General features: G+C 45.9%; 1 protein-coding gene across 1 annotated transcript; it reads right to left on the bottom strand.

Moving 5' to 3' along the window:
• Positions 1–1,568: 1,568 nt before the first annotated feature.
• Positions 1,569–26,286, bottom strand: Dync1li2 (dynein cytoplasmic 1 light intermediate chain 2). Its single transcript, XM_028779275.1, has 13 exons — positions 26,180–26,286; positions 25,959–26,032; positions 23,962–24,078; positions 20,831–21,061; positions 13,619–13,788; positions 12,799–12,892; positions 11,303–11,438; positions 9,281–9,392; positions 8,765–8,824; positions 7,428–7,469; positions 6,962–7,079; positions 6,142–6,258; positions 1,569–4,577 (listed from the first exon to the last, which is right to left on the bottom strand). Exons 1-13 carry the CDS (start codon positions 26,284–26,286, stop codon positions 4,477–4,479), a joined length of 1,479 nt encoding a protein of 492 aa, XP_028635108.1. The 3' UTR covers positions 1,569–4,476.
• Between the last annotated feature and the right edge of the window lie 1,138 nt (positions 26,287–27,424).

Below are 27,424 nucleotides of genomic sequence, written 5' to 3'. Positions count from 1 at the left end.
AAAGAAAGAAAGAAAGAAAGAAAGAAAGAAAGAAAGAAAGAAAGAAAGAAAGAAAAAAGTAGTTGGTCCAGGCACAGTGGGATACGTCTTTAAATCCAGTGCTCAGGAGGTGAGGCAAGCAATCTTTCTGAGATCCAGGCCAGCCAGAACTACAAACTGAGACCACTTAACAGAAGAGCAAGTAACGGGGACTGGCAAAATGGCTCAGCAGTTAAAAGCACTTGATGCTCTTCCAGAGGACCCAGGGACGATTTCCAATACTAACATGGCAGCACACAACTGTCTGTAACCTCAGACTTGAGATCCAACACCCTCTTCTGGCCTCTTCAGGCACACATGGTACACAGACATCCACACAGGCGAAATACTCACACATAAAAATAAATCTTCTATACGGCTGGTGAGATGGCTCAGTGGTTAAGAGCACATACTGCTCTTTCTGAGGACCTGAGTTCAATTCCCAGAACCGACAGCAGGTGGCTCACAACTGCCTGTAACCTGGGGGACAGCTTTGACTTCTGTGGGCACTTGCATTTGAGTGCACATACCCCCCCCCATACACATAATTAAAATAATTTTTAAAAACCCTTAATAAATAAATCAGGGAAAGGCTTCTCTATGAATCCTCAACACTCCTAAATCAGCCACTGCAAACATCGTTCATCACACTTCAGAACACGAGAGCAACACACAACGCCTTTGCACACTGCCACAACCACCAAAGCATAGCTTTAACATGTTTTTATCAGAGTTTCTGATTACTGCCTAGGAATGCTATAAACCCAGTACTTAGGAAGCAGAGGCAGAAGGACTACCATAAATTTGATGTTAGCTTGGTGGGTACAGAGCTCCAGGCCAGCCAGGGCTAGATGGCAGACTCCTTATCACACACAAAAAGAGTAAATAAAAACTCATCTCTCATTTTATTATTTTAGTTTTTTGAGACAGGGTTTCTCTGTTTGGCCCCAAACTGTCTTAGAATGTGGTCTGTAGACCAGGTTGGCCATAGGCTCAAGGAGACCTGCCTGCCTCTGCCTCCCAAGTGCTGGAGTTAAAGGTATGCGCCACCACCACCTGGCTCTGATTTTATTTTTTAAACGTCATTTTACTCATGTGTATGTGTGTGAGTTGCCTGTCAAATCTCCTGGAGCTGGAGTTATAAGCAGTTGTGAGCTGTCTGAAGTAAATTCTAGGAACCAAACTCAGATCATCTGGAGGCTAGAGGAGCAGTAAGGACTCTTCACCACTGAGCCATCTCTTCTGACTATTTCAAGTAAGAGAAGTACATATTTAAAATGTCTGGTTTATCTTACTGTGTATGTTCTTGTGGTGGTTCAAGAGGACAAGTCAAGGAGTGAAGGAGTGAAGGAGTGGATCCTCCTTCTACCCACTAGGTCCTGAGGACCAAACTCAGGTTGTCAAGCTTCATGGCAGCTTGGTGGCACTGAGCCAACTCACCAGCCCAAGGTATATACATTCATATCTGCATTGCCACATACCCACATATGATCGGCAGGAAATGGATATCTAGTGGGATGCTTGATCAAAAACAAAGTCACCAAAACCCGTTAGCAGTCTGGATTCTTGTTTATTAAAGCCAGTAATTAGACATCTCTTTCCCCAGCACTAGAAAGCAAGGTTCCACAAGACTGCATACTGCACCCAGACAGAGCCACACCCTGGACTAAGGCTAGTGGGAGATCGGCTGCAGTCCTAATTTGAAGTTAAAAACACCACTGAACTTAGCAGAGAGACAGCAGTGAGCGTTCGCTTACAGCATCAACATTGTTAAGGTCATGATGTACACAGCAATCACTTTCACCTTCATCGAGTTAAGAAACAGTCGCTTCAGTTTAAATACTGGGTTTAAAATGCCAATAAAAAAAAGTAAAATAGAAAAAGGTGCAGCCGGGCACAGTAGCACACGCCAATCCCAACACTTGGGAGGCAAAGGCAGGCAGATCTCTGGAGGCCAGCCTGGTCTACAGAGTGAGTTCCAGGACAGCCAAGGCAATACAAAGAAATCCTCCCTGTTTTGTTTTGTTTTAAAAAGTGCAAATAAAATAAAATAAAATAAAATAAAATAAAATAATCTAGCAGCATATCTGTTGGATTTTTAGGAAAGACCAATTCACAGCCTTCAATTGGGCTATAACTTTTAGGTTGGGCTTACTTAAAATTATCCATGTAAAGACAAACAGAGGTAATCATAATGTGTATAAACAGTCATATTGTCTTTTATAGTCTACCATCCAAGTGTATTCTTGCAAATAAAATTAATTTTACTTTAAAAAGTAAAGGCTGTTTATTATTTGGCCTTTGGTTCCAATGCTTGAGAATCCTAAAATAATAAAAATTACCTCATCTCCTCAAACCCCCAAAGAACCTGGAAGCTCCCCAAAGCTGGTGGACTTTGGCAACTACTGAGCACATGGTAACACGCACCAGTTTCTTCTGAAACTAGGAGCACCCAAGTGTCCAAGGAATAACAGTGGTCTCCAAACCTCCCACAGCTGGATGGCAGCATTTCCTTGGTTGGTTATAGCACATTTGACACCAACACAAAAAGTGCCTGCCCATTCAAATGATACATTTTAAGTTTTGTATCAAAATTTAAAAATCACACTATTAGGCATGCATCTTTGCAAGAATTCCTAGTTTCTGAGGTCACTCATTTTGCTCTGGCTGCTACGGAGATCAGGTGACCCTCCATCACGGTCTCCTCTCCGGCCAGCTTACTGCCATCGCTTGAACAACCTGGACATTTGAAACCACAATGCATGTTTAAAAACAACAAAACCAAAATAACAACAACAAAAAAAGCTGAATTAAAAAAGGAAAAAATATATTTCAATAGTAAAACTGGCACAAGAAACATCTTTTTGTGTTACGAGAGGCAGGTAAGCACTCAGCTTTCTCCTTAACAGTGTTCAGACCTTTACAAAGCGACATGACAATAGAGGAGCCTCGTCATGTAACTAGATGTTAACTTCCGCCCAGAACTACATTAGTGGTTAGTCAAATCTGGCATGTATGTAATGACATTAGGAACATTATGCCGAGACACAATAACAAACATTCATATATAAAAAAAAAAAAGTAAACTCCACGGAAGTGAACTGTGGTTTTCCCCTTGGTTTGGACGACAAATATTTTTATACATTAAAGTCATGGTAGTGTTTGCATTTACATGTGCTGTGTCACACAGAAAACTCAAAGTGCTATTTCAAATCCACAAGTTATCTTCAGCATGGTGGTGTGACACGATGGTGTTCATGAACATGCCCCTAATGGAAGACACATCAAACTCGCACTTCCGCAAGAGAGCAAGGGCTACATTTTAAGAAAAGCACAAGCCACCCACTTCTGATCTCCACGTAAAGCATCCATTTGTCGGTCTGACAGCAACTATCTGACCAGGGAGCTACAGAAAGAACCTTTCTGTATCAGGGAAGGTTACCACAGGCTCTACAGCAGGATCTGGCACAAGCCAAACAACCAGAATACAGTGACATTAAATACTTCCCCCAAACTTTCTATAGAACATTGCCAATATGGTACAATGAGAAATCAATCACCCATTTTCTATTAGTTGGCCAGCCTGTGGTAGTTAAAAATAATAAGTAAGCAAAACAAAACAGGAACTATTTAAAATATCTAATTTTGTATCTGCTGACTTTGAACGTAATGCACAGCGATTGCCTGGCCCAGGCTACATGTGCTTAGAGCCTAGCATCTCTTCAAGGACAAGGGACATGGCCTGGGCCAAGCATGTGAGTTCTGGGCAGCTGCGGGCTTCACCACCCCTGAGTCAGTCCACCTTACTCAGCGCCCCACATAAAACACATTTCCCATAACTTAAGGATGCATTCAGAACAAGCCCAGTTCCCATTCTGTTTAGTGCTTAGCTTGGAAATGTTCCTAAGTGTTAGCTCTTAACTGAGGCTATTTGGTTCCTATGGTGCATGTACTTACTAATGCCACTCACCTGCTTCCTTCCTCTGCCTCCCTCAACGTTCAGCTGCCCCACCAGCACCTCGCTCGTCTCTCCTCAACCTTTCTCTTTCCTGGACTTTCTGCTACTTAACCTGCTTCCCAAGAACAAGGGAATTTGCTAACACGCAACTGGTCAAACTAACCATCCATCTGAACAATGACTTCCTAGTCTCATTGGCTCCACCCCAATAGAAAGTGCGCCTCCTTTCTCCACTCCACAAGCCCAGCTGCGCTTGCTTCTCACAAGAGAATCGCAGCCCAAGAGTCCAAGGGACATCCCTAGCAAGGGGCCTGACATGTAACCTTCCTAAATGTGCATTTCACACTCGGACAAGCCAATGAAGTATATGTAGTTTTGTAAAGTTCATCTCCCCTACCCCCAAAAACTGATAGCATGTGACGTATCAGAAAAATCCTGGTCTTATCAGATGAATATACATAGTTATTTGGTCATTTGACATATGCACTTTCAAAGGAGGGTCAGGCTTCATTTTCTGTTGAAGAGTTTGTTACCATGGAGTCTGGCTTTCGAGTCATTCTATCCAGTTCTTCTTGAACGTTTGACAACACAGTCTTTTGTCCTTAAAGAAAGGATATGGAACAAGAGAGAGAAAGAAAGAGAAAACACAAAATAGCAGTGTGAGAAAATATATTTTTTTCCTTGGCAGGGTTTCTCTGCATAGCCCTACCTGTCCTGGAACTTACTATGTAGACCAGGCTGGCCTTGAAACAATACAGACTTCTGCCATCATTCCTAGTGACAGCATCCTCAAAAATGACAGGCCTTTTCACCAAGGAGAACAAAAAAGAGACGACTACTCTTGTTACTGTCAGTGCCACAGGTCCGGGTTCCTCCAACTAGACAGCCGCCTTCTCGGCAGAGGCTGGGGATGCCTCTGTGCCAAACTCAAAGGGCCTTTCTGAAAACCCTCATATCCCATCCCTAAGCCCTGTGTACCCTCTCCACTTTCTCCCTGGAGGTCCCCATCTGAATTTCAGGCATGTAGTAAACTACATTGTTTCCCAGACAGGCACTCAGGTTTGATTTCCAACTACACCACCTCAGACCTAATAATGGTTTGATGATGCAGCTTTGGCCAAGTATTTGCATTAACATGCAGGGTTCGAGTCACAGAAAACAAAGACGCCCTACCCATAAAGTCCTTTAGTTTAGTTTAAACTGATTCACATTGAAACACCATGTTTTATGATGTAAGACCAGGCAGTTCATCCTGCATAATGCTGGTGCTCCTATTTCCTGCTGTCACACACTATCTGGGCCTGGACAAGGATCCTTATCTGATAAGGGACAAACAGAAGGTCAAAGCTGAGGCCCAGATCAGATTCTTGGGTCTCAAAGAACTCCTAAGTTGCTGGAGGCTCAGACTGCCCTAAGGACATGATCTAACATCCTTGTCTACTTTGGAAAAATCAATTAGAGCAAACACTGAACAGCATATGCCTAAGATGCCCTTTTTATGTGGGGTGTTGTGGTGCATACTTACACAATCCTAGCAAGAGGATCAAGAGTTCAAGGCCAGACAGTGAATGAGGCCAGCACAGCCCTGCATTCATCAACTCCTAGGTTTAATCCTTGTCCCACAAAAAGGAAATAAATGTATTCTAGTTTAAGAAAGTACGTGATTCCCAAGAACTTAACCATTTTGTTTTAGAAACCTTCAAGACTAGCTTGTCCTCTCAGCCTACATGGAAGGACAGATGGCTGGGCCACAGAGGGATCCTGTGGTAGACCATGCAGGTTCACATGCTCCAGCTCCTGCAAGATTAGGGGCTGTGAAGCAAACTCTTCCCCCCCACCCCCGGATTTATTTTATGTATATGAGTATGATGCCTGCCTGTATGTCCATGCACCAGTCGCATGCCTGGTGCCCAAGGAGGTCAGAAGAGGGTGTCAGATCCCCTGAAACTGGAGTTAAGGGTTATGGGGAACTATTATATGGATCCTGAAACCCCGTGACTTCCACAAGAACAGCACACAATCTTAACTGCCAGCACAAAGCTTGGTTCTGTTCATAGCCAAAATGCTGGAGGTGTACAGGCTGGCGAAAGCAACGGCTGCTGTCTGCACCCCCGTTTGACAGCACCATTCCGTTAAGGATCTGAAGCTCTGAGGCCCTCCTGTACCTGACTTCTTGGCTGTGCTCTGCACTCCTCCAGCACTGGGACTTCCAGGCGAGCCTGTTTTTTTACTCAACAGACTATTGAAGAAGCTGGCCAACACCCCTTCACTTGCTGCATTATCTAAGGAAACATAAAGAATAACAATGAAGCGTCACTCCAACTGCAACAGAAAAAGTGGTTCTTAGCTTGAAATTGAGCATCTGTGGCTGTCAGCTTCCTAGTGCACCGACCACTGTGGTCTCTGTTAGCTGAGGCTAACTGGGCAGTGATAAGATTACCAGTGGAAACAGGGTTTGCATTTCCCACCTTTGAGGCTCAGAGAAAAAAATCTTTGTTTTCGTCATTGCTGTATTCTTAGTTTGGTGCGTTTCAGTTTTCTAAGCCTGCAAGGCTCAGAGCCTGTTATGAAAAGCTCAAGTCCAGAGTGGAGGATGCTAAGAGCACATGCAAGAATTTACAGACTTTTGTCCTGATGGCTTACTGCAGCCAGTATCTTTGTGTGTCAATAAGCAGCTGCGTGGTAAAAACAAAAGAAAAAAGATGCCAACTCATAAACAGTATTAATACAAAGCTAAGAAAAGAGGACAAATTCAAGATACACATTGTACAGTGACTTCCTGAGTTATATTCTTTCCTAACAGCACGTGCAGGGTCTAAGGTCTTACACATTGCCAGGTGCACATGGTTACTAGCTGGAACATAACTCTTCCTGGAAAACCATCAGCCCAGCTTTCCTGGGTTTCCACCAGAGAGCCGCAGCTACTGTTAACACATGCCCTGTGGGCCTAGGACTAAAGTCATTCCCCAAAGATGGTATACATACTTTTGATGTTTGGGTCTGGCTTCTTCACTGATGCTCCCGGGGAGGCGCTCGGTACACTAGCTGCTCCACCCCGACCCTGTGTCCTTGGAGAGCCAGAGGGGCCTCTGGCAGGGGATTCCTAAGTCCAAAACCAGCCCACGTCACACATAGATATAAAAATAACAAAAAATACAAAAATGAAAGTCAACCCATTTTCATATCTGAAGTCTAGTGTCTGTGGTACAGTGGAGGTCTGTTCCTAGCTCGCTCTCCTGGGAAAGGAACTAAAGCTTACGGAGTATCAGTTGTCTTTTATCAAACATTTCTGAGGTTCTATTGTATTTCTGGCTGTGGGCCTTGAGGTAGACCAACTCAATTTAAAATATAATAAAAGCCCACATACATATAAACTGTTGCAATAATGGTGTAAAGTTAGAAGGCACCCATGACACTGGGCCATGACCCTCTGTTTGTGAAAGGTACTCACGGAGGTTCTTGTGGGCGTGGCAGGCTGCTTGGCAAGGTGTGACTGCAAAGAGAGGGACAAACTGGCCATTAACCAAGGCCTGCAGAATGAACTGAGGTCTGGAGAAAGGGTTCACTCCTATGGCTCTACTATGGGGCGCCAATACAGACTCATGGTGTACACTGTAAATGCAAAATAACCCAAATTCCGTATTTGGTACATGAAGACACCCCAGAAACCAGTTTTGAGGCTAAAAAGAGAAAAAAAAAAATAAGCAGGCCATAGAAAAGGGAAAGAGTTAGGAAAAAACTGCTAAAAATTATCAGGACTTGCCCATACCCTTAGGAGATGGTGACATATCTAACAATTTGGGTCAAAGAGAAGTGTTAAGAACGGGTTTGTGTTCAAAACTGTTATCATAGGGGAAATCAGGGTGGATCTGAAAGAAGTTGAGAGTGAATGTCATCAAAACACACTGTATGTATACATGATGCTCTTTAAAAAATGAATAGTAAAAGGGTCCGTCTGGGGCCGAGGAGTGACTCAGTTGGTAGAGTATTGCCTGGCATTAAGGCTGAGCGAGATTCCCAGCACTGCATAAAAAACTACAGGCGGGTGACACACGTCTATAATCCCAGCAGTGGAGAGTCAGAGGCAGGAGGATTAAAGACTCAATGCCATCTTTGGCTACATTACTATTCTCATGTACAAAATGTGCATTACTTGAATGCATGCATGAGTGTATGTATTATGTATGTATGTTTTCTGAGACAAAGTCTCTCTGTGTAAAAGCCCTGGCTGTCTTGGAACTAACAGTCAGTCAGTCAGTGTCAGTGTCTCTGTCTCTCTCTGTCTCTCTCTGTGTGTGTGTGTGTCTGTCTGTCTGTGTGTGTGTGTATACACATATGTATGACTGTGTGTATGTATGTAAGTTTTTTGAGACAGGGTTTCTTTGTATAAAAGCCCTAGCTGTCCTGGAACTCCCTTTGTAGACCAGCCTGGCCTGAGACTCACAGAAATCTACTTGCCTCTGCTTCACGATTGCTGAGATTAGGGACTGAGGTACCATCACTTTTATAAACTGTGGGAAAAAATGGAAGTGAACCAGGCCACTTGGTAAATTGCCAGTTCAAGAAGAATGCCAGAAAATCTTTCCAGGGCACATTAAAACATACTAAGTCCATGCCTGTAGGACAACGTGCAATGCAGGCGGGCATCATGAAGCATGTGCTCCAACCCCTACCTGTAGAGACAGCAGGGAAAGAAGCTACGTCATCCTAACCTCCATGCCTCTGCAAGCTCAAGCACAGTCCCAAAACCCCCTCCGGAAATGGCATTCCACACAAGAGGCCTCTTACCTGTTGTTTCATTAGGAACACCTGCTCATCCTCAGCTGCCAACTCTTTGTCATGGACCAGCTGTGAAATGATACAGGTTTGTGACCACAGGCAATGAACATTCTCAAATGCATGTCAAAGATCATGCTACAAGAATCTTGGTCTGGGCGTGCACATGGGCTTGGGGGATTCTCCTTGAGACTATAGTAACACTTTTCTAGCTAGGTATAGACGCTCTCCCAGAACTAGCCATGGTTTGCAACCTATTCATGTTTTTAAGTCTGGCAGGTCCTAACCAGTAAGCACCTCCCAGATCCTAGTCTTCAAGCAGGAGACCCTGGAAGGAGGGGATCTAGCAAAAGTGATTCACAAATGGTAGGTGCGCTGCTGGGACAAAAGAGGAAAATTGACTACAACTGACATGACATGGCCACCCTGTCACCCACACTTCACAGTGAGCCATTCCTGGAACAGCAGGTCTCATTTTCATGACTTCACACCACCCACATGAGGCCTGCAAGGGATGGAATGGGGTACCTTTCTCACAGGAGGCTTTACAATAAAATCTTCATATGCATCTTCTGGCTTCACGGTTGTAAAATTTTCATGTAAAATAGCTATTTTCTTTTCATTGTCCCAGCCTGCAGGTCTAAAGGCAAAAAGACACAGATTAGCATGCTTTGCCTGAGCCTGTCTTCTCAAACACATCTCAAACACATTTCAGATTATAAGATGCTCCTGGGTGAGGTCCTTTCCCACAGCTCTGGAGGTGCCGCCGGCGTCTCAGAGCTCTGGGTACATAAGCTGAAAGGTACAGCAGACCTATCCCCTCAGATCAATGTGGCACATCCTCCTCCAGAGACTCAGGGAGGCTAGGCCTAAGGAACCAATGGAAGAGCAAGGGCTGAGTAGACCCTGCTTGTAGAAACATCGCTCAAAGGAGGGAGATGCAGAGAGGACTGTTACTCCTGGGCTTTGTCTCTCCCCTGGCATTCTGGTCCTCTTGAAGACACTTCTTTATACCAATTATCTTATGAACAGTTCATTAATTTTGCTGGCATGGAAGATGTGCTTTGAAGCCAAGGGGAAAGCTATGGCCTATATCTATCCTGAGTCCTTGACAGGAGACACAAGGAAGCCTTAGGTTCCCATGTGGGTGTCACACAGCTCAACATCACAAGGCAGGAATAAAAAAAAAAAACGAGGTCAGATCAGACTTCCCACTTCCCACTCTCAAGGGCAGCAACCACACACTGTCCACACTTCTGAGCTCAGGATGCTCTAGTTAAAAAAAGACAACTGACTGTTCTCTACCCTCTCATTCCTTCACCTCCTAGTCACAACTGTACTACCAAGAGGGCGCCCATCCAGGATGCTTCTCCCAAACGGCCTTGCTGACCCTAATTCCTACACAGGTAACTAACAAGAGACGCAGTAGCATAACAGGGACTGGACACAGCTGAGGCTCTAGCATGACCTATGATGCTATAAGCCTCAAGAAGGCACAAGATGCGTCTCCATTCCACACTAGCCCTAAATCCAACTGAACTCCAGCTTCAGGACCACGTAACTAAGAGCTAAGTGAGTACAGAATCAGACCACTCACTGAGTTTGCGCTAGTGCCTGTCTGCTGTTCTGGGTGATTCTTCAGAGCTAGGGTATGAACGGTCTGAGTGAGACTCTCTCCAAATATGCAGGAGGTAACCTGTTTCGTTTTCCTAGAGCATCTGGCTCTCATACTTTCTGCCTTTCATAGACGCCCTTGGCCCCCCTTCCAGCTGTTTGCCGGAGATAGAGCGCTCATCTTCCTGCAGCACAGCTTCTGGTCCCCGTTCCACTAGCCCACTGCTGCCCCCTCCTCCTCGGAACATGTCTGTCTCTGTGCTGTAACAGGGGTATAGCCCATTCATTTCTGTGTCCTCGGCAGAGAACCTGGGTACCTGGGGGTGCTGTGAAAAGCTCGCTGAATGAAAAGCCATAATCTAGCACATCTTAACATCAATCTGCTGATGTAAGACCACAGCACCGTCATATTCCATAGAGCAATAGGATTCCCTCCTGAGAGACAAGACTTCGGCTCAGGAAAACAGAGTACCTAAGTGTCTGGCAGGAGCACCAATCTCAGAGGCTGTAAAACGCAGATGCCAGCAAGTAGCAAGCCAAGCTGAGGCCCACACTGATGGGGACACTGAGAAGATACCCGCAGTCACCTGACACTTTCACATAAGCCACTTCGGGTCACCACACTGACATCTCCACCTTCAATTCTCCTCACAGACAATGCTTCACCAGAGCTGACAGTAAGTGCACAAAACGGCTTGCTTACGGTTAGGCAACTTTCTCTCAGTGAAGGAATGCGGCACCTCTGACCACACCACCCACTTCCCATAAGCCAAAGGAGTCAATGCAGGAGGAGCAGAGGGGAGGCTGCACCTGTCTAGCACCCAAGGGCCAGCCCAAGCACTCTCTCAGACAGAAGCACCACACTGAAAAGGCGCACGCGTACCAGATGGAATATAAAGAGAAGGGCTGAAAGGTCAGCACTTCCAAAGAACTCACATAAAAACTGCGTCCTTTTCCACAACTAAGGCGGGTGTGGTAAAGTGGAAGCCGTATGTTTTATGAACAATGTATTTATACAGCAAGTCAAGGTTTTTCTCTTCCTTCACTGAGGTGTAAATCAAGGCAGCTCCATCTAATCAATGTGCTTAAGGAAAACCAACTCATTGTGAGACAAAAATCAATTGCACATGAGCATAATCTCTAAAGCACGAGGCGCTCTGCTAAACTTTAAAAACTACAGAGGATGAGAGGGAGCGGAGAGCCACAGTGAGTAAGTACTCCACGCCGAGGCTACGGAAGGCTGCGGATGGTTTCCCTGTTTCAACACTTAGTGCTGCCCACTCCAGAGGCTGCTTTTTTTTTCTTTCTGTTTTTTTCGAGACAGGGTTTCTCTGTGTAGCCCTGGCTGTCCTGGAACTCACTCTGTAGACCAGGCTGGCCTCGAACTCAGAAATCCGCCTGTCTTTGCCTCCCAAGTGCTGGGATTAAAGACGTGCGCCACCACCGCCCGGCCAGAGGCTGCTTTCTAAGAAGCAAACTCAGTGGACACTGTGCTCAGCACACAGAGGCACACAGGTTACTTCCCAGCAGGGGCTCACAAGGAAACGAGTTTATCATCAGGGACACCTTCACAGATAGGTGCCAACGAAGGGCTCAAAGGAAGCACCTGTCACCAGTGTGGAACTAAGGTGCCAACTCCTGTCTGAGGGACACAGAAGGTAGAACTAAGGTACTAACTCCTGTTGGACCGACACAGAAGACTCAGAAAGCTGCTGACAGGGCATTTTCCCGGGCAGCACAGAACATGAGAAACACTTGCATCATCTAAACAGTAACCAATACTGGTGATTATACCTGAGTAAGAGCAAAGATTAATAAGATTTCTAAGTACAAACAATTACTTGGGTAATAAAATCAGCACGCATCAGTTTCTTAATACGAAAGCCTACCAAAAGTTCAGCCTTAAAAACAAAACAACTAAAGTTGGGTATGCAGCACACACACCTGTAAGCCAAGCACTCAGTGAGACTCTGTCAACAAACAAAACAAAATGAAACAAGAAAAAAAAAATATATAACAACACTTCCAAAGTGAGCAAGACACGCCTAAGCTATTATGTATGAAATTCCAAAATTCCAACATAGCAAAATTATAAAAGTAAGAGAAAGATTACAATTCCCCCTCAACCCACCCCATCCCATGGCAAAAACCACCCCGTGAGGCAGGCAAGATGGATTAGTGCTTGAATAAAGGTACTTGTTGCCAAGCCTGACAGCCTAAATTTGACTCGGAACCCACATGATGAAAGAGAACTGACTCCCCAGTTTCCCTCTAACCTCTACACTCATGTGTCCCACCCACAAATAATTAAGTGAAATGAAAAAAAGAAAAGAAAAAGAAAAGGCTACTCTGTGTTCAGGAGGGGCTTTGAAGACACCCCCTTTGGAGGACAGCCTGTGCTCCGGGGCCCCGATACAGCTTCCCAAGGATACACTGGAGGCAGAATCTCCGCAGGTGTGCCTGGATGAAGTCCAGATGCTCGTCCCTGTAATCGTGCTCCTTCTCCAAGATGCTCACTGCATCGCACTGCAGGAGAGACAGAATCAAGAGGAATGTTAGCTAGAGGTCCGCTTTTGTGCTTGCTCAAGATCAGAACAAGGAACTTCTTTAGAAATAAAAGATTTCTAAAGAAATGCCTTAAGACAAAGGTCCAGGTGCTAGAGAAGAGTCAAAGAACAAGAGAGTTCTCTTTCATCCTGGGCCTCAGTTTATACACAAAGTACAGATATAATAGGCTGATCACCCCATAAATGTCTTCAACATCAAATGAGGTCACCCTGCCACGCACTGCGCTTCACCCTGCCGGGCACTGTACCTCATCTATCTCAAGAACAGTGTGAAACTGGAAGAACCTGCAGCTGGGCAGCAAGGCTGCCTAGTAAAGACTAGGAATAAAGCAACTTTGAAATCCAAGATGTTTTTAAAGCTACTTTCTTCTCTCATATAAGAGACATATTTTCTCTCAAATGAAGCTTAATTTCTATTTCACTATCAGTCTGGACCAGATGAACTGGAGCCTTAAGCAAATGCTTTCACTTGAGTTTGCCCATGAAGGCAACGAGGCTTTCTGAACTAAGTACTGTCAACTCTGCAGCAGCAGGAAATAACAGTACATTCTACCCTGACACATTCAGTGTACCTTAATGAATCTCAAGCCCAATCCTCCCTTGAGAAGAAATTTCATCAAAGTTTCTAAAACTCTTTCTTGTTCACTGGGCAAACCAAGCCAAGCTCACAATTCCCTGGACGTACCTTTGTGCACACTACCAACACTGGGATCCCCAGGTTATGAGTCAGCACACTGTCACCCAGAGGTAGGGCAACACTGTCTTCTTCTGAGCCTGAGGTCAGAGGCCCTCTTCTCTGTGGGGAACCCTGACAACCTTCTTCAGGCTCGACATAATCTTGAAAATCTTTCATAACTACAGAGAAAAAAGAAAAATTATACAGACGCAAATAGAAAGACATCTTAGGTTTAGAAAATTAAGGGGATAGAAAGGTAATAACAGATATAAAACAAAAGCATCTATGCACGGCAGAGGTTGCAGCTTTAGGGTTTAGGGACCGTGGGGCAAACAGCAGCTCTCACGTCTGCTGGACTGGGCGCTGCTCGAGCAGCAGACCTTCGCACCTTCCGTTTCATCCAGTTCCCACACAGGCTTTTCCTGTTCTGGTTTTAAAAACAGTACCGTGGCATGAACCTGAGATTTTCACGTGCTCGGCAAGCAGTCTAGCGCAGAGTTGCAGCCCAGGTTCTTTTTTTTTTTTTTTTTTTGAGACAGGGTTTCTCTGTGTAGCCCTGGCTGTCCCTGTCCTGGAACTCACTCTGTAAGACCAGGCTAGCCTCGAACTCTCGAACTCAGAAAACTGCCTGTCTCTGCCTCCCAAGTGCTAGGATTAAAGGCGTGCGCCACCTCCACCCGGCACAGCCCAAGTTCTTAACTTTCTTAATTCATACTAGTTTCCACTATAAAAACCACCAAAAATAAAACAAAACGAAGAACAACACTACCACTACTAAACTCCCCCCCCACACACACACTTTTCTTATGCATCCTACATTTGTCACAGGGCCAGACAGCCACACCATTCCTTCCTAGGTAACCACTGGAAATCACAGTAACACAATGTCAGGGTCTTCATTAGAAAAGCTACTAAATGCCTACACTCTCAATTCCAGAAGAGCATGCCACTTCCCTACAGGAGAAGCAAGCAAAGACCATGTGACTGCCAGGCACCAGTCACAGTTCCTCCTGTCTTCAGGGCCCTTGAGTTAAACACACATAGTGTTTTAACTCACATTAGTGAGTTAAACACACTATCTGTGCCTAACACAGGAGGAGTGACACGTCTGCTCCTTGGTACGCACATTTGTTAACTTGGTTAAAGGGTCGCTTAGGGGGCTGGAGCAATGGCTCAGAGGGCCCAGAGGACTCAGCTTCAGTTCCTAGCACCCATGTGGAAACTCACAGCCATCTGTAACCCCAGTTCCAGGGACTCCAGAACCCTCTTCTGGCCTCCACGAGCACTAGGCATGGATGCAGTACACATATAGATGAGCAAGTATAACACTTAAAAAAGCAAATAAATCTTTACAAAAAGAGAAGAGGCTTTTAGGTAGAGTGGCCACTGGCTGTAGTTAAGCCAGGTGAACACAAGGCCTGCAGACCAGAACCTGTACATGAACAGCTCAGGGTTAGAACGATGGGTTTTGTTGTTTGTATTTGGAAGGGGTCTCACTAGATACCTGGAACTCACCATGGAGACCAAGACTGGCCTTGAACATGCAGCAATTACCATCCCCTCCCCTGCCTCCTGAGTGTTGGGATTACAGCTGGGAGCTGCCATACCAAGACCTTCACATGACAGGAAAGCCCCTCTTAGCTTAGGAGCCAACAGGCAGCTCTATTTTTCTAATGATCCTCACAAGACTGAAAAAGGTCTAAGGCTCTTCAGTATACTTTCATTAAAATCACTCAACATAAGTGTACCTAAAAGTCCTGGGAGGGAGGAGGGCGGGGACTGGAGATATGAGTCAGTGGTTAAGGGCACTGACTGCTTTTGCAGAGGACCCAGGTTTGAGTCCCAGCACCCACAGAGCGACTAACAATGTCTGTAACTCCAGTTCCAAAGGATCCAATACCGTCTTCTGGTCTCCACGGGCACAACATACATATGGTGCACATACATGCAAGCAGAACACCCCACCCCACACATATATACATAGTCAGACACATAGACAGACAGACCACTATGGAAAATCAAGAAAAAGATGAACACTCCCCTCTACACCCACAGAACGGATTTCAAACATGTTTTAAAAACTGAGAGGTGGCCGGGCGGTGGTGGCTCAGGCCTTTAATCCCAGCACTTGGGAGGCAGAGGAGGCAGATTTCTGAGTTCGAGGCCAGCCTGGTCTACAGAGTGAGTTCCAGGACAGCAGGGCTATACAGAGAAACCCTGTCTTGAAAAACAAAACAACAAACAACAAACAACAAACAACAACAACAACAACAAAACCAAAACTGAGAAGTTTCAGTTCATCACTGTCTGTGCTTCTGAAATGACCGAGAAACTCATGGTCTTTCAAGCACTACCAGGTAAACTAAAAGGTAACAACTGTTGTGGTTTGGACATGAAGGGTCCCCAAAAGATTCCCAGCTGGTGGTACTTTTGAGAGGTGACTGGATTAAGAAGGCATTAATTTTATCACTGGATTAATTCAGACCTGAATTTCCAGCTGAATGAGCTATGGGGGGGGGACTGGAACATTAATAAAAGAAGCAGGTTATTAATGGGGTGCCTGTGAAGGATCTACTATGGCTTCCTCTCATTCTCCTCTCTCCCTCCCTCCCCTGACGTATGTGTATGTGTGTGTGTATGTGTACACACACACATACACATACATACACATAGCTGAAGACGACCTTGAACTTCGGACCTTCCTTGCCTCTACCCTCCTACTGCTGGGATTACAAGCAGAGCTCCCATGCCAGGTTGATGTAGTACTGAGCCCAAGGCTTCATGCATGCCCTCGTCAACGGACAAGCCCTCTATCAATCAACTGACAAGCCCTCTATCAACTGACAAGCCTTCTAGCAACCGAGCTACACCCTCAGGCTCTCTTTTCTCTTCTGTTCCCCATCTACTAACAAGAAGGCAACTCTTGTTCCAAAGCAACAGAGCGAGCCACCAGTGCATGCAAACTCTGAAATCATAGTCAGCCAAAGCTCACTCTGTGGTGCGTGTGTGTGTACATGTGCTCGCACAAGTGTGTGCTTGAGTATGGTGTCTTACTCAATTGCCCTTTACCTTCCTTTTTGACATAGGGTCTCTCACAGAACCTGGAATTCACCAATTTAGCATGACTGGCTGGCCTCAGGACTCTCCTGTCTCCTCCCCAGAGCTAGGATTACTGTGTGCTCCCACACCTCATGCTCCCACATCTAGCTCTTACATGGGCCCTCATGCTTCCCAGGCAGTAGTTTATAGACCGAGCCATCTCCTCACCCCTTCCTTCATTTCCTCAAGTATGCTCTCACAAAAGCAGAGACTAACACACATGCGGCACACTTCATTGTCAACATAAAGACATCTACCAAGTCATCTCCATTCTATGGTGGACATAACCAGAAAATCCGATGTTGTAGGAGCTTAAAGGAATTAAAGACTCTTTTAACAGTCCAAGTCAATAAAAAGTGCAGTGGCTAACTGTCAGGGTGACACCTGATTGCCCAAGAACAGAGAAAGTGTTTGTTCAGGGCTTCCCCAACAGGGAGCAGGGCAGAGCCAGGAACAAGACAGAGGTGAGCTAAGTTACAGGGAGGGGGTGAAGCAGCCGGCTCACCTATTCCAGGAGCCCTCCAGGTCTGTGTTCTGTATATGTCACACGTGAGAGTAGCTTACAAGTCCTGAGGGAAACTAGTTACTCTAAATCAGTGGCTCTCAACCTTCCTAACGCCGCAACTCTTTACAACAGCTCCTCACGCTGTGGAGACACTCAACTATACAATTATTTTCTTTGTTACTTCATAATTGTACTTTTGCTGTTATGAATCACAATGTAAATATTTGATATGCAGGAGATCTAATATGCAACCCCTGTGAAAGTCATTCAACCCCCAAAGGGGTCAAGAGCCACAGGCTGATCTCTGTAAGGCCAGTCCACTCTACATAGTGAATTCCAGGTGAGCCAGAGCTACACAGACCCTACGTTAAAAAATCAGCAAATAAATAAATCACTTAGGAGACACACCTCTTGGTGAGCCTGTAAGGGCGTTTCCAGAATGGCTTACAGTTTAGTCACACCATCCCGGAGTCTCTGCATCTACACTAAATTTTTTTAAAAAAGGAGAAAACTAACTGAGCACTAGAATTCACTTCTGCTTACTGACTACAGATGTACTGTGACCAACAACAGCCGATGTTCCTGCCCCTATGCTCTCCTCGCCATGATGGACTGTTTTCCCTCAAACAGCCAAAACCAAACCAAACCAAGCCCAGCCCAGCCCAGCCCAGCCCAGCCCAGCCCAGCCCAGCCCAGCCCAGCCCAGCCCAGCCCAGCCCAACCCAACCCAACCCAACCCAAATCTTCTTTACTCTGCCTTTGTCCAGTTGTTGCAGCAACAAGCACCACCTCCTGGCAGCTCCACGTTGCTGTCCCTCTGCCAGCTCTGGGTCACAGTGGCTGATCACAAAGCTGCCCCACAGCAGACAGGCTGAAACGAACCTGACTGTAAAGCAACGCTCACTTGTTACAACAATACTAAAGGCAGCTGAAGAGGTGCTCAGGAGTTAAGAGAGCATCCAACTCTGCCCAACACCCTCCTGTAACTCCAGCTCCAGGAGGACCAGAGAGGTCTGCTAGCACCTGCATTCACATGTACACAAACTGTGCCCCTCATAATTAAAAATAAAATAAATCTTAATAAGAAAGTACTACAGTCTAATTAATCTGAAAGCCAGCAGTCCTCTGAGCAAGAATGTGAAGAACTAACTGCTTCCCTAAAGTAAGCTAAAACCAGCATGAACACAACAAGCACTCCTTCAACACCAGTACAAAGGCATGGCTACCATTCCAAATATCACGGACCCAGGACAGTGAAAGCGGAGATGCTCAGACACAGACATAGTTCAGCAATTGCTAGATGCCTTCCAGTGTTCTTTCGTCTTCTCCCTAACCTGACACAGAATTAAGACACTTTCCAGACAGGCAAGGAGGGCGGGGTGGCCAGCAAGTAAAAGTGCTCACTGTGAAACACGGTGTTCAACCCGTGGTACCCGCAGTGGGAGGAGAGAATCTTCTGAAAGTCATGCTGCACATGTATGTGCAAGTACACACACACGCTTCAAAAAGCCAGAAAGATTCCACTCTGAACCTCTTTAAAAGAGAGCAGGCAGGTCACTCAGCATTGCCTCCTGTTCTCCACCTTGCTGCTTGGAACTGACATATTGCTAAAGTTCTAGTTGTCAAAGGGAAAAGAGCCACACCCTCAAAATGACAAAGCGGCAAGTAGAGAGGAGCCAGGGCTCTTGAGCTGTCAGCCCAGGGCTGTGCCCTACTTGCAAATTGCCTGCCTCTAGATTTCCTTTCCATGACAAATAAACCTCAGTCTTTTTTTTTTTTTTTTTTATAAACCTCAGTCTTGTTTAAGCCATCCTCCCCTCCAGTTATCTGTCATATGTCGCTGAATCTAATCCTCAGTGACATAGACGCCAATGACTAAGACCATTAAATTAAGTCAGTGTCTCCTCCACAAGCTCCCCAAGAATAGCTATCCTGTCTGCTGTATCCTCAGAGCACCTAGAACAACACCCAGCACCTAACACTTTCCTTATTTGAGAAAGAGTGGTACCCGTGGCTGACGTGGCTTTTTCTATTTTAATAAACCTTCGTAAGGCTGTCAAATCCAAGAAACTTGAGTTCACAAAACTGAAGTCTGCAGCCGGCACAGTAGGTCACCAGTCTGGGTAGGAAGCTGTGTGCAGTGGTCTGGGAGCAGCTTTTCAGCCTCTCAACTATTCTGCTAAGCTGTCTTTAGCATCTTTGTTTTGCAAGAAAAAGAGGCATCATCTAAAAAGGTCAGTGGTGAAGAGAGGTGAGATGAACGGCATGGCAATCATGATACCCACGTGTGGACGAGCCAGGAGGCACACAAGGGAAGAGGAAGGTGTTACGCTCCGGTTGAGCGGATGACAGACAGGGGCAAGACGAAGTGTTTGACAGGAGACGTACAGTAGGAAAGTCAATCTGAGAAGCACTCGCAAACTTTCCTGACAGTTAGTGTGCAGATACTGCGTGCCATGCTCCAGAGCCCTCATCACTTCACCAAAGGGGGTGATGTCATCCCGTGGCACTGAGCCAGGGCAGCCAAGCTCACACTGGCCAAGACGCTGCGGCTGCCGGTTCCGCTCCCTGCCCCTCCCATTTCCCTGGCACAGGGACAGAAGCTGATGTAACCACACAGAAGCAAAGGAAGGAAAAACAAGCTTCTGAACCACATTTGAAAACTCACCAAACTTCCTTTAATTTGTACATTCTTTGTTCTCAGAAGGGTTTTAAATTTAAAATAACTTTTACTGTATTTTAATGACCCTTCTCACTGAAAACAATCTTTGTATTCCTGAATGCAATCATATGTGCTAGATTCCAAAAGAAACTAGTCAGAAATGAAAGATTCTCTCCTTTGGGGTTTTTATTAAACCCATCAACAAGAGGAGACATGGGATCTCCATGGGATTCCAGAGACATGGGCTTGGAGTTTGGAGAAAAATGTCCTCAAAGATTCTGTCCCTAGCTGATGGCATTACTGAGGACAACTGAAGGGAAATCCACTAAGCTCTCAGTAGATTTCTATTCATGTGCTCCCGGCTCAATGGTTACTAGAAGGCAGACAGGCTTTGAAGGCTATCCTTTCCCCTTCTCTCTACCCCTCTGTCTCCATTCTGCAATGACAGATGGCCTTATCACAGATCTAGAAATAGCCAAGTGACCAGGGACTGAGACTTCTGAAACCGTAAGCCAAAACAAGCAAACCTTTCCACTGATACACAAACTCTACCTGCCTCTGGCTCCGGTGTACTGGAATTAAAGGCACATACCAGCACATCGGGTCAAAGGATTCTTTTTTATTATTCACGTATCTAGTTACTTATTTGGATTTGTGTGTGGATGCACCCGAGTGCCTGACTGTATGTCACTATATACATGCTAGTGACTAGATTCTGGAAACGGGAGCCATAGGCAGTTGTGAGCTGACTAATAAGGGTTCTGGGACTGAACCTGGGTTCTCTGTGAGAGCAGCAAGCACTCCTAACTCCTTCAAATTATTCTTGATAACTGAGTTTCAGTAACTGAAACAAGTACTTCAAAACAAACGCAAATTCTACCCCAAGTAAACTCCCTCGCCTGAAAAGGAAGAAGGTGGCCCCAATAATCCAAAACGACTAGTGGGTTTTACTCACATTTCCGCTCTAGATCCCTCATTGCCTCTGGTGGAATCTTCATCTTGTCAATGTGCTCCCGTAAAACACTAGCCCACTTCTGTAGAGACTCCATTATAGTCCAAGGCCGCGACATGTCTGCAACAAAAATGACCAGGGTCTCCCGCAAAGACTCAGCTGAAACTGCAAATTTCAGCAGGCCTTTGTGGTAGAGGTCTCCATCTAAAATCCATACATTGCAGCGCGTGTGATCTGGGGAGAGAGAAATAAAGTTACATTATCACCCAGCAGTGACTATCTGTACAGCCATGAGAACCACGCAGCATTAGGAAGGGAATGGATTCACACAGAAAGCCCAGCCCAGCAGGCCCAAATACCCAGTGTCTGGCAAATCCAGCCTCGTACAGAATGTACTGCCTAGGCTTTTAAAAGTTTAGATAACCACATACAGGATTACTAACTAAGGTTTCAACAGACTCTAAGGAACAGAGTGCGAATAATTAGCTGTTGATAACAACCACAGGACACAGACATTTACTGATGAACTGTCCCCTCAGTCTAAATGATCCACTGTCCTGAGATACCAGTTATCTGAGTTGTGAGCACGCTGAGTGAACAAACCCTTCTGTGTGCGTCACACTAAGGACTACAGTCGTTCTGTCAGGATAATCAGCTATACATTCCAAGCATCCTCAGGTATTGTATGGATTACTTAATGTATGGATTTAGATATACTTATGCAAGTACCTACAAATAAAATGGTATTAATGTCTGACTTTGACTTGAGAATAATCCAAGTGGAATAAAGGGAGATCTTAAGTTACAACTGAAACAAAATATATTAAGAACTGGGAACTGTGAAAATTCAACTATGAAAGATAATTCTCTAAATTAATGGGATATTTTTACAATATTTCAAACATATTCCTTAATTACTTTTTCTATAAAAGTACCTTGAGAGGGAACTCCTAAGATCAAAACATCATTTCATTAGCTTCCTTTTCCAACATATACTTTTAAAATCTACCTTGCTTTAGCTTCCTTGGTGTGTAACCAACTATTAATATCTATAAAAATGAATGTTGATAAGTTTGAGCATAAAGGTATCTACACCTAGCTGTACTTCCAACCTCTAAATTAAGCATTTTAAAATTTATCTTTATGATTTTTAATTATGTGTGTGCCTGCCTACATGTGGTCACATGCACAGGAGTCCAAGTGCTCTCAAGGACCTGAGGCCTTGGATGCCCTGAGGCTAGAGTTACGAACCGCTGTGAGCCACCAGACGTGGTGCTGGGATGGGTCCTCTGAAGAGCAGCAAGGGATCTATCTCTCCAGCTCCTACTTAGTTTTTTATACCATTTACTTAGAGCTGTATGTGCTCCTCAGAGTGCAGGTGGAGGTTCCACAGTGAAGCTGGAGGACAACCTGTGGAGTCAATTTTTTCCTTCCATCACGTGGATCAAACTCAGGCTCTCTTGGCAGCCAGTGACTTTACCTGCTGAGCTACCTCACTGGTCCAGACCAGTATATTTTAGTGTTTTCAGTCTGGGTCTGTGAATCGACTCCAAACATACTCTGTACTCACAATCTGAGGTTTATATATCTACCCATCAGCAAGCACAGTTTCTTCAGCTTTTCTGGCCAATGTCAACTATACATGGCTCCCCCATGTGTGGGAAATCACACATCCCATGCAGCAGTAGACAGAGTACCTAACAGCGAGGCAGTGGTCCTTTGACATATAGTATCTTACTGCAACTCAGATACAACCAGAGACTAGTTTCTTTAGCAGGTTGATTGCCTATGATATGTGTACTTACAACCCAGTCATACCTCACAATTAAAAAGACTAGGGTTGCAAGATGTATAATTAACCTTGGGTACGGGCCACTCTTCCATTGAACAAGGACTCTCTCACAAGTAAACAGCCGAAAGAGAAAGCCCTATAAATACAGAAAGGAAAAAGCTTCCAGAAGAATCTGAACTAGATGTTAGCATAAACTTCAACTCAAAGATGACATGTAAATGTGGTTACTGGGACACGCTGTTCTCAAACATGCCTCAGTCTTGGAAACACCAGAGGATAAAGGGTCTCAGAGCATCTACCACAGGCTGCCCTCCCACAAAGGTAGGAAGGAGGCCATGCCTCCAGCGCTCCTCCCACACTCACACTCTGTCCACCAGCAAAATGTACCAGCATCCTTTTCCTCACAGGAGGAAATGGAAGTGTGGTTAAGTTAGTAGTCAGAAGCCACACTACTGCTCAACACAGGTGTGGCATTCTGAACCAGTTTGGTCTGGCTCTCAAGCCCAAGGTCTTCCCACAAAAAGCATGGTGGCTTGCAAAGGCAGGAAGCAAAAGATGCAAACAGGCGAGGTCCTCTGGCTTGATTTAGAGGCCTCGGGTACACAAGTAGGACTCCAAAGGCTCTAGACAAGACACTCAATGCTTATTCTTTTCACAGAGGCCCTGACACCAGGCTGACAGTCTGCCTTCTTTCAGGACCATTTAGGAATGTTCAACAAGACGAAATCAAGGGACTAGGGATAAAACCCCTGGAGATCTCAGTTAGCACAGGGAGGTGCCCAAGCTTTAGGAAGAGCCTCTATGTCCTCTGCTGCACAGCTCTTAGAGAGAGCGGAGCTTAAGTGTCACAGTGGCTTTTAGTTTTATCTTCTTCAATTTAACAATAAGGAGGAGAATGTGTTTTAAAAACACCCTAACATCATGATTATTAGTATTCAAATTGGACAAAAGCAAACATTAAACATGAAATTAACCAATACACTTCATCTTGAGACTATAAACTTTCTCATAGGAAAAAAAAAAAGACCCAGGCACCAATAATCATTCTACAGTCATGGAAACAGCTGAACACATAAAACCTGAAAAATTATAAAGGAGTTCATTACAGAGTCATATCTCTGAGCGTTCAAGGCCAGCCTGGTTTACATAGTGAGTTCCAGGCTAGCCAGGGCCACAAGGGACCCTGTCTCAAAGAACCAAAACAAAAAACAAACAAAAAGTGACTAAAGTCTTACAAACGACATACAGTTCACCCATTCTCTTTGGGTAAAACAAAGCTGAGAGCCTAGACATAAGTCAGAGCCCTACATGTTACCCTTCCGATGGAGGAACAGTCACTCACCGTCACGGTCTTCATCATGAACGCTGAGGTAAAGATATTCTAAGCCTCTTCCTTTTTTGCCGTGCTCTGCTCCTTGGAGTTTGGTCATGAGAGTTGTTTTACCAGAACCATCTTCACCTACAAATGACATTTGCAAGGAGACAAAAGTGTATTGTGTATCACACTTCGACATCATCACAATAAGGAACAATCAGGAATCTCAAGCAAGCCTGTTAAGGTCTCTCTCACCCGCTCTCACGAACAAAGGAGACCTGCTTTTAAGAGTGACCGGCAGAGACAGCCAACTCAAGATCCCAAATGACATTCTGCTGTAATTCTCTTCACTTCACAAGGGAAAGAATACAGCAAACACACCAGCCCTATCTACATTTCCTAAGACAGACATCTAGAAGTCAAAAGTCAGAGATGGGACTAGTTTCTCACAAAATAAATCTTTGCCACAGTAAAAGCAAGAACTCGTCAAAACACAACTAACCCCAGAAGTCTAGGAACACTCAAATAAAAATCTGGTTCTGTGTCAAGTCATGGCTTATGTTATTTACACACATTTGATTTGTAGAACAACTCCACAAGCATCCTAAAGGCTTGGAAACTGGGGAAAAAGAATTGCCGACCTAAGCGAAACTCCTAAGTACAGTGTCAGTAGCAAGTGCTTTCTCATCTCCCTAGGACTATCTATAGCCAACTCCCTCCCTTCCAAGATACCCTCTAAACACAAACTAGAGTCATTACCAAATATCACTGGACATCCTTGGATTCAATACTATGGAATTTGAGAACGTAAGAAATGAAAGGCAGTCCGCAAAGACCCTCTCTCCTCCGATAAGCTCACCCTTTTCCTGCTGGCCACAATTTACCTGGACCACAAAGAGTGCTTGTCAGCCTGACCTCAGCTCCTGCTCATTCTGATTTATCTAGCCTGAGTTGTTTCCCTAACGCACATACCTGACCACACTGGCCATCATTTGGACGAGAGAAACACAAGGACATCACCATGCAGTTATTTCCATAAGGCTTGGGTATGGGTGGGGGAAAGATAAAAATCTGAAAACCAGTAGTCTCCAGGAAAGAGGATTAGTCCTTCAGACTTTCATGACCTGACCTCATCTTATTCTCTGTTGCAAAACAAAACAAAACAAAACAAAACAAAAAAAAAACAACAAAAAAACTTCTAACAGTATCCAAATGCTTCAGCCTGTTATCTCGATGCGCTTGTACTTAGGCGATTACCCTGCAAAACACCTGATTCCACAAGTTCTCTCTCAACACATCAAGCAGTGTGATGCGCCCACAGCAGTCTGCTCCTGACAGGAAAGATGCGATGCAACCACGCACACATCTGCCTCTGCCAGACTGGGATTCTTGCAGCGTGTCTAAGACTGTCTGTACTGTCCCACTGCTCAGCCGTCAGCTCCAGTCCACAAACAGTGTTGCAGGTGAATGCATATAACCCCTGTCATTTGTATGAGATAACTGAAGCCAGAGAGGTTAAATGACTGACTGGGCAACCCAGCAGTGAGGGCAGGATTAATGCAAGAAAGTTCCTGGGGCTGACTCCCAAGCTCTGCTGCCTTTATGCCTCTGCTGAACTAACTGCTCCTGAGATCTGAAGAAAGGCTCCGTACATCTCCTCAGTTCCCAGTCCTGGTCACCTAGTTCCCTCATCTTCTCCATCCAGCCTGCACATCCTCTTTTTTCTTTCTCCACATCCTCAACTTGGTGAGCGCAAGGCTAAACGATGAACCAAGTCAAGGCTGAAGGCTCAGTCAAATGACTGAAGGAATGTGCCACAAGCCCACACCACATCACTAGACCCCAAATGGAGGGTTCAGGAGCGGTGTGGGCTTGGAGTCTCTCCGGCTACCCTGCTAGAGTCCAGTGTGCCCTCCCGGGCAGGCAAGCGACAAACAGGCGGTAAGGGTGGAGAAGCCTGGAACCTGTGGGAGGGGTGCCTCCAGACCCACCCCTGAGCCCCAGGGCAGTACCCGGCTGCTCACCGAACACCAGAATGTTTTTGCCGGATGGCAGCTTGGACCTGGCACGGGTGGACACTTCGCTCAAGATCGAAGACCTGCGGCGACAATGACAAGAGTGCTCAGCGCGGGACCGCCTTGGACCGCCCGGCCCATGACTGCCCGTCAATGTCTGCCCACGGTTCTGCCCGCTCCGGCCCGCTCCCGCTGTGGCCGCGCCATCTGTGGCTCTATACGCTCCTCACCATAGACTCTGGCCTTCCTCCTCTTCACTGGTCAGGTCGCCGGCTGCCGCCACTGCGGGCCCGTTGGGACCCAGCAGCAGCTTCTTCTCCACCCCCACCGGCGCCATCTTGCCAACTGCAGCCACAAAGAGGGCCCTCCCCCGGGCCCGCCGAGGACCCGCAAGGACCCCGGCCGGGCCGCGCTGCCCGCACGCAACGCCGCAGAAGCTTCGTTATCCAGCGCGTCCCGACGGGCCGGCGATGTCCGCGTGCGTCTGCGGGTCGCGTGATCGCCGCAGCAAGGGACGTTGCTGGGTCAGGCAGGCAGCCGGACAGCCTTACGCGGGAGGTGGAGCCGCGGGCGCCAGCAGACCGAGGGCGCGCTTGGCGACCCCTGCAGGGCAAGCCCAGACACGGCAAGCCCAACCTTTAGAATGAACTCAAGCTAGACAACCTTATTTACAAGCGATCTCATTGAATCTTGCTTAACTCTTAATAAGTGAGGTGAGGAAACTACAGCTCAGAAGTTTAAAAGAAAACGGGCTTGGGATGTAGCCAAGCATGAACGAAGATCCACAAAAAAATGACTGGACGTAGATTTGCATGCCTGTCATACCAGCAATGGGAGGCTGCTGGAGGTGGTGGTGCGGGGGATGGGAAATTCAACGTCTTAGACTACTTGACAAATTTAAGTTGAGCGTGGGTTATGAGAGACCCTGCTTCAAAAAACTTAATTTAAAAATTGTTGGAGTTGGTGTCACACGCTTTTAATCCCAGCATTTGGGAGGAAGAGGCAGGAGGATCTCTATACATTTGAAGGCATCCTGGTCTATATAACAAGTTCTAGGGCTACATGACGAGACCCTGTGTGCTGGCTAGTGTTGCGTGTCAGAGTCATCGGAGAAGGAGGAGCCTCAATTGAGAAAATGCCTCCATGAGATCAAGCATTTTCTCATGGGGAGGATCCAGGCCATTGTGGGTGGTGCCATGCCTGGGCTGAGCAAGCCAGTAAGCAGCACCCCTCCATGCCTCTGCATCAGTTCCTGCCAGCAAGTTTTACCCTTGCTTGAGATCCTGTCCTGATTTCCTCCAATGATGGATCATGATCTGGAAGTGTAAGCTGAGATAAACCCTTTCCTTCCCAACTTGCTTTTTTGGTCGTGGTATTTTATCACAGCAATAACCAACCCTAAGGCACCTTGTGTCAAAATAGCCCCCAAACCCAGTTCTAGAGGTAGTATCCTGCCACTTCCAGTCACTCTGCAG

The sequence above is a fragment of the Grammomys surdaster genome, unplaced genomic scaffold (assembly GCF_004785775.1).
Source record: "Grammomys surdaster isolate TR1022 unplaced genomic scaffold, NIH_TR_1.0 349, whole genome shotgun sequence".
Lineage (NCBI taxonomy): Eukaryota > Metazoa > Chordata > Mammalia > Rodentia > Muridae > Grammomys > Grammomys surdaster.
Note: the sequence above shows the minus strand (reverse complement) of the source record. Positions and strands in the feature narration are given on the sequence as shown.

What these genes read in the sequence shown, in the direction of transcription:
- Dync1li2 (XM_028779275.1), bottom strand. Translation starts at nt 26,286, where the DNA reads ATGGCGCCGGTGGGGGTGGAGAAGAAGCTGCTGCTGGGTCCCAACGGG. An exon ending in GAGGGATCTAGAGCGGAAAT is followed by an intron (nt 13,789 to 20,830) that starts GTGAGTAAAACC and finishes TTTTCTCTGTAG; the next exon opens with TTATGAAAGATTTTCAAGAT. An exon ending in CCACGCCCACAAGAACCTCC is followed by an intron (nt 7,080 to 7,427) that starts GTGAGTACCTTT and finishes TTTTGGACTTAG; the next exon opens with GAATCCCCTGCCAGAGGCCC.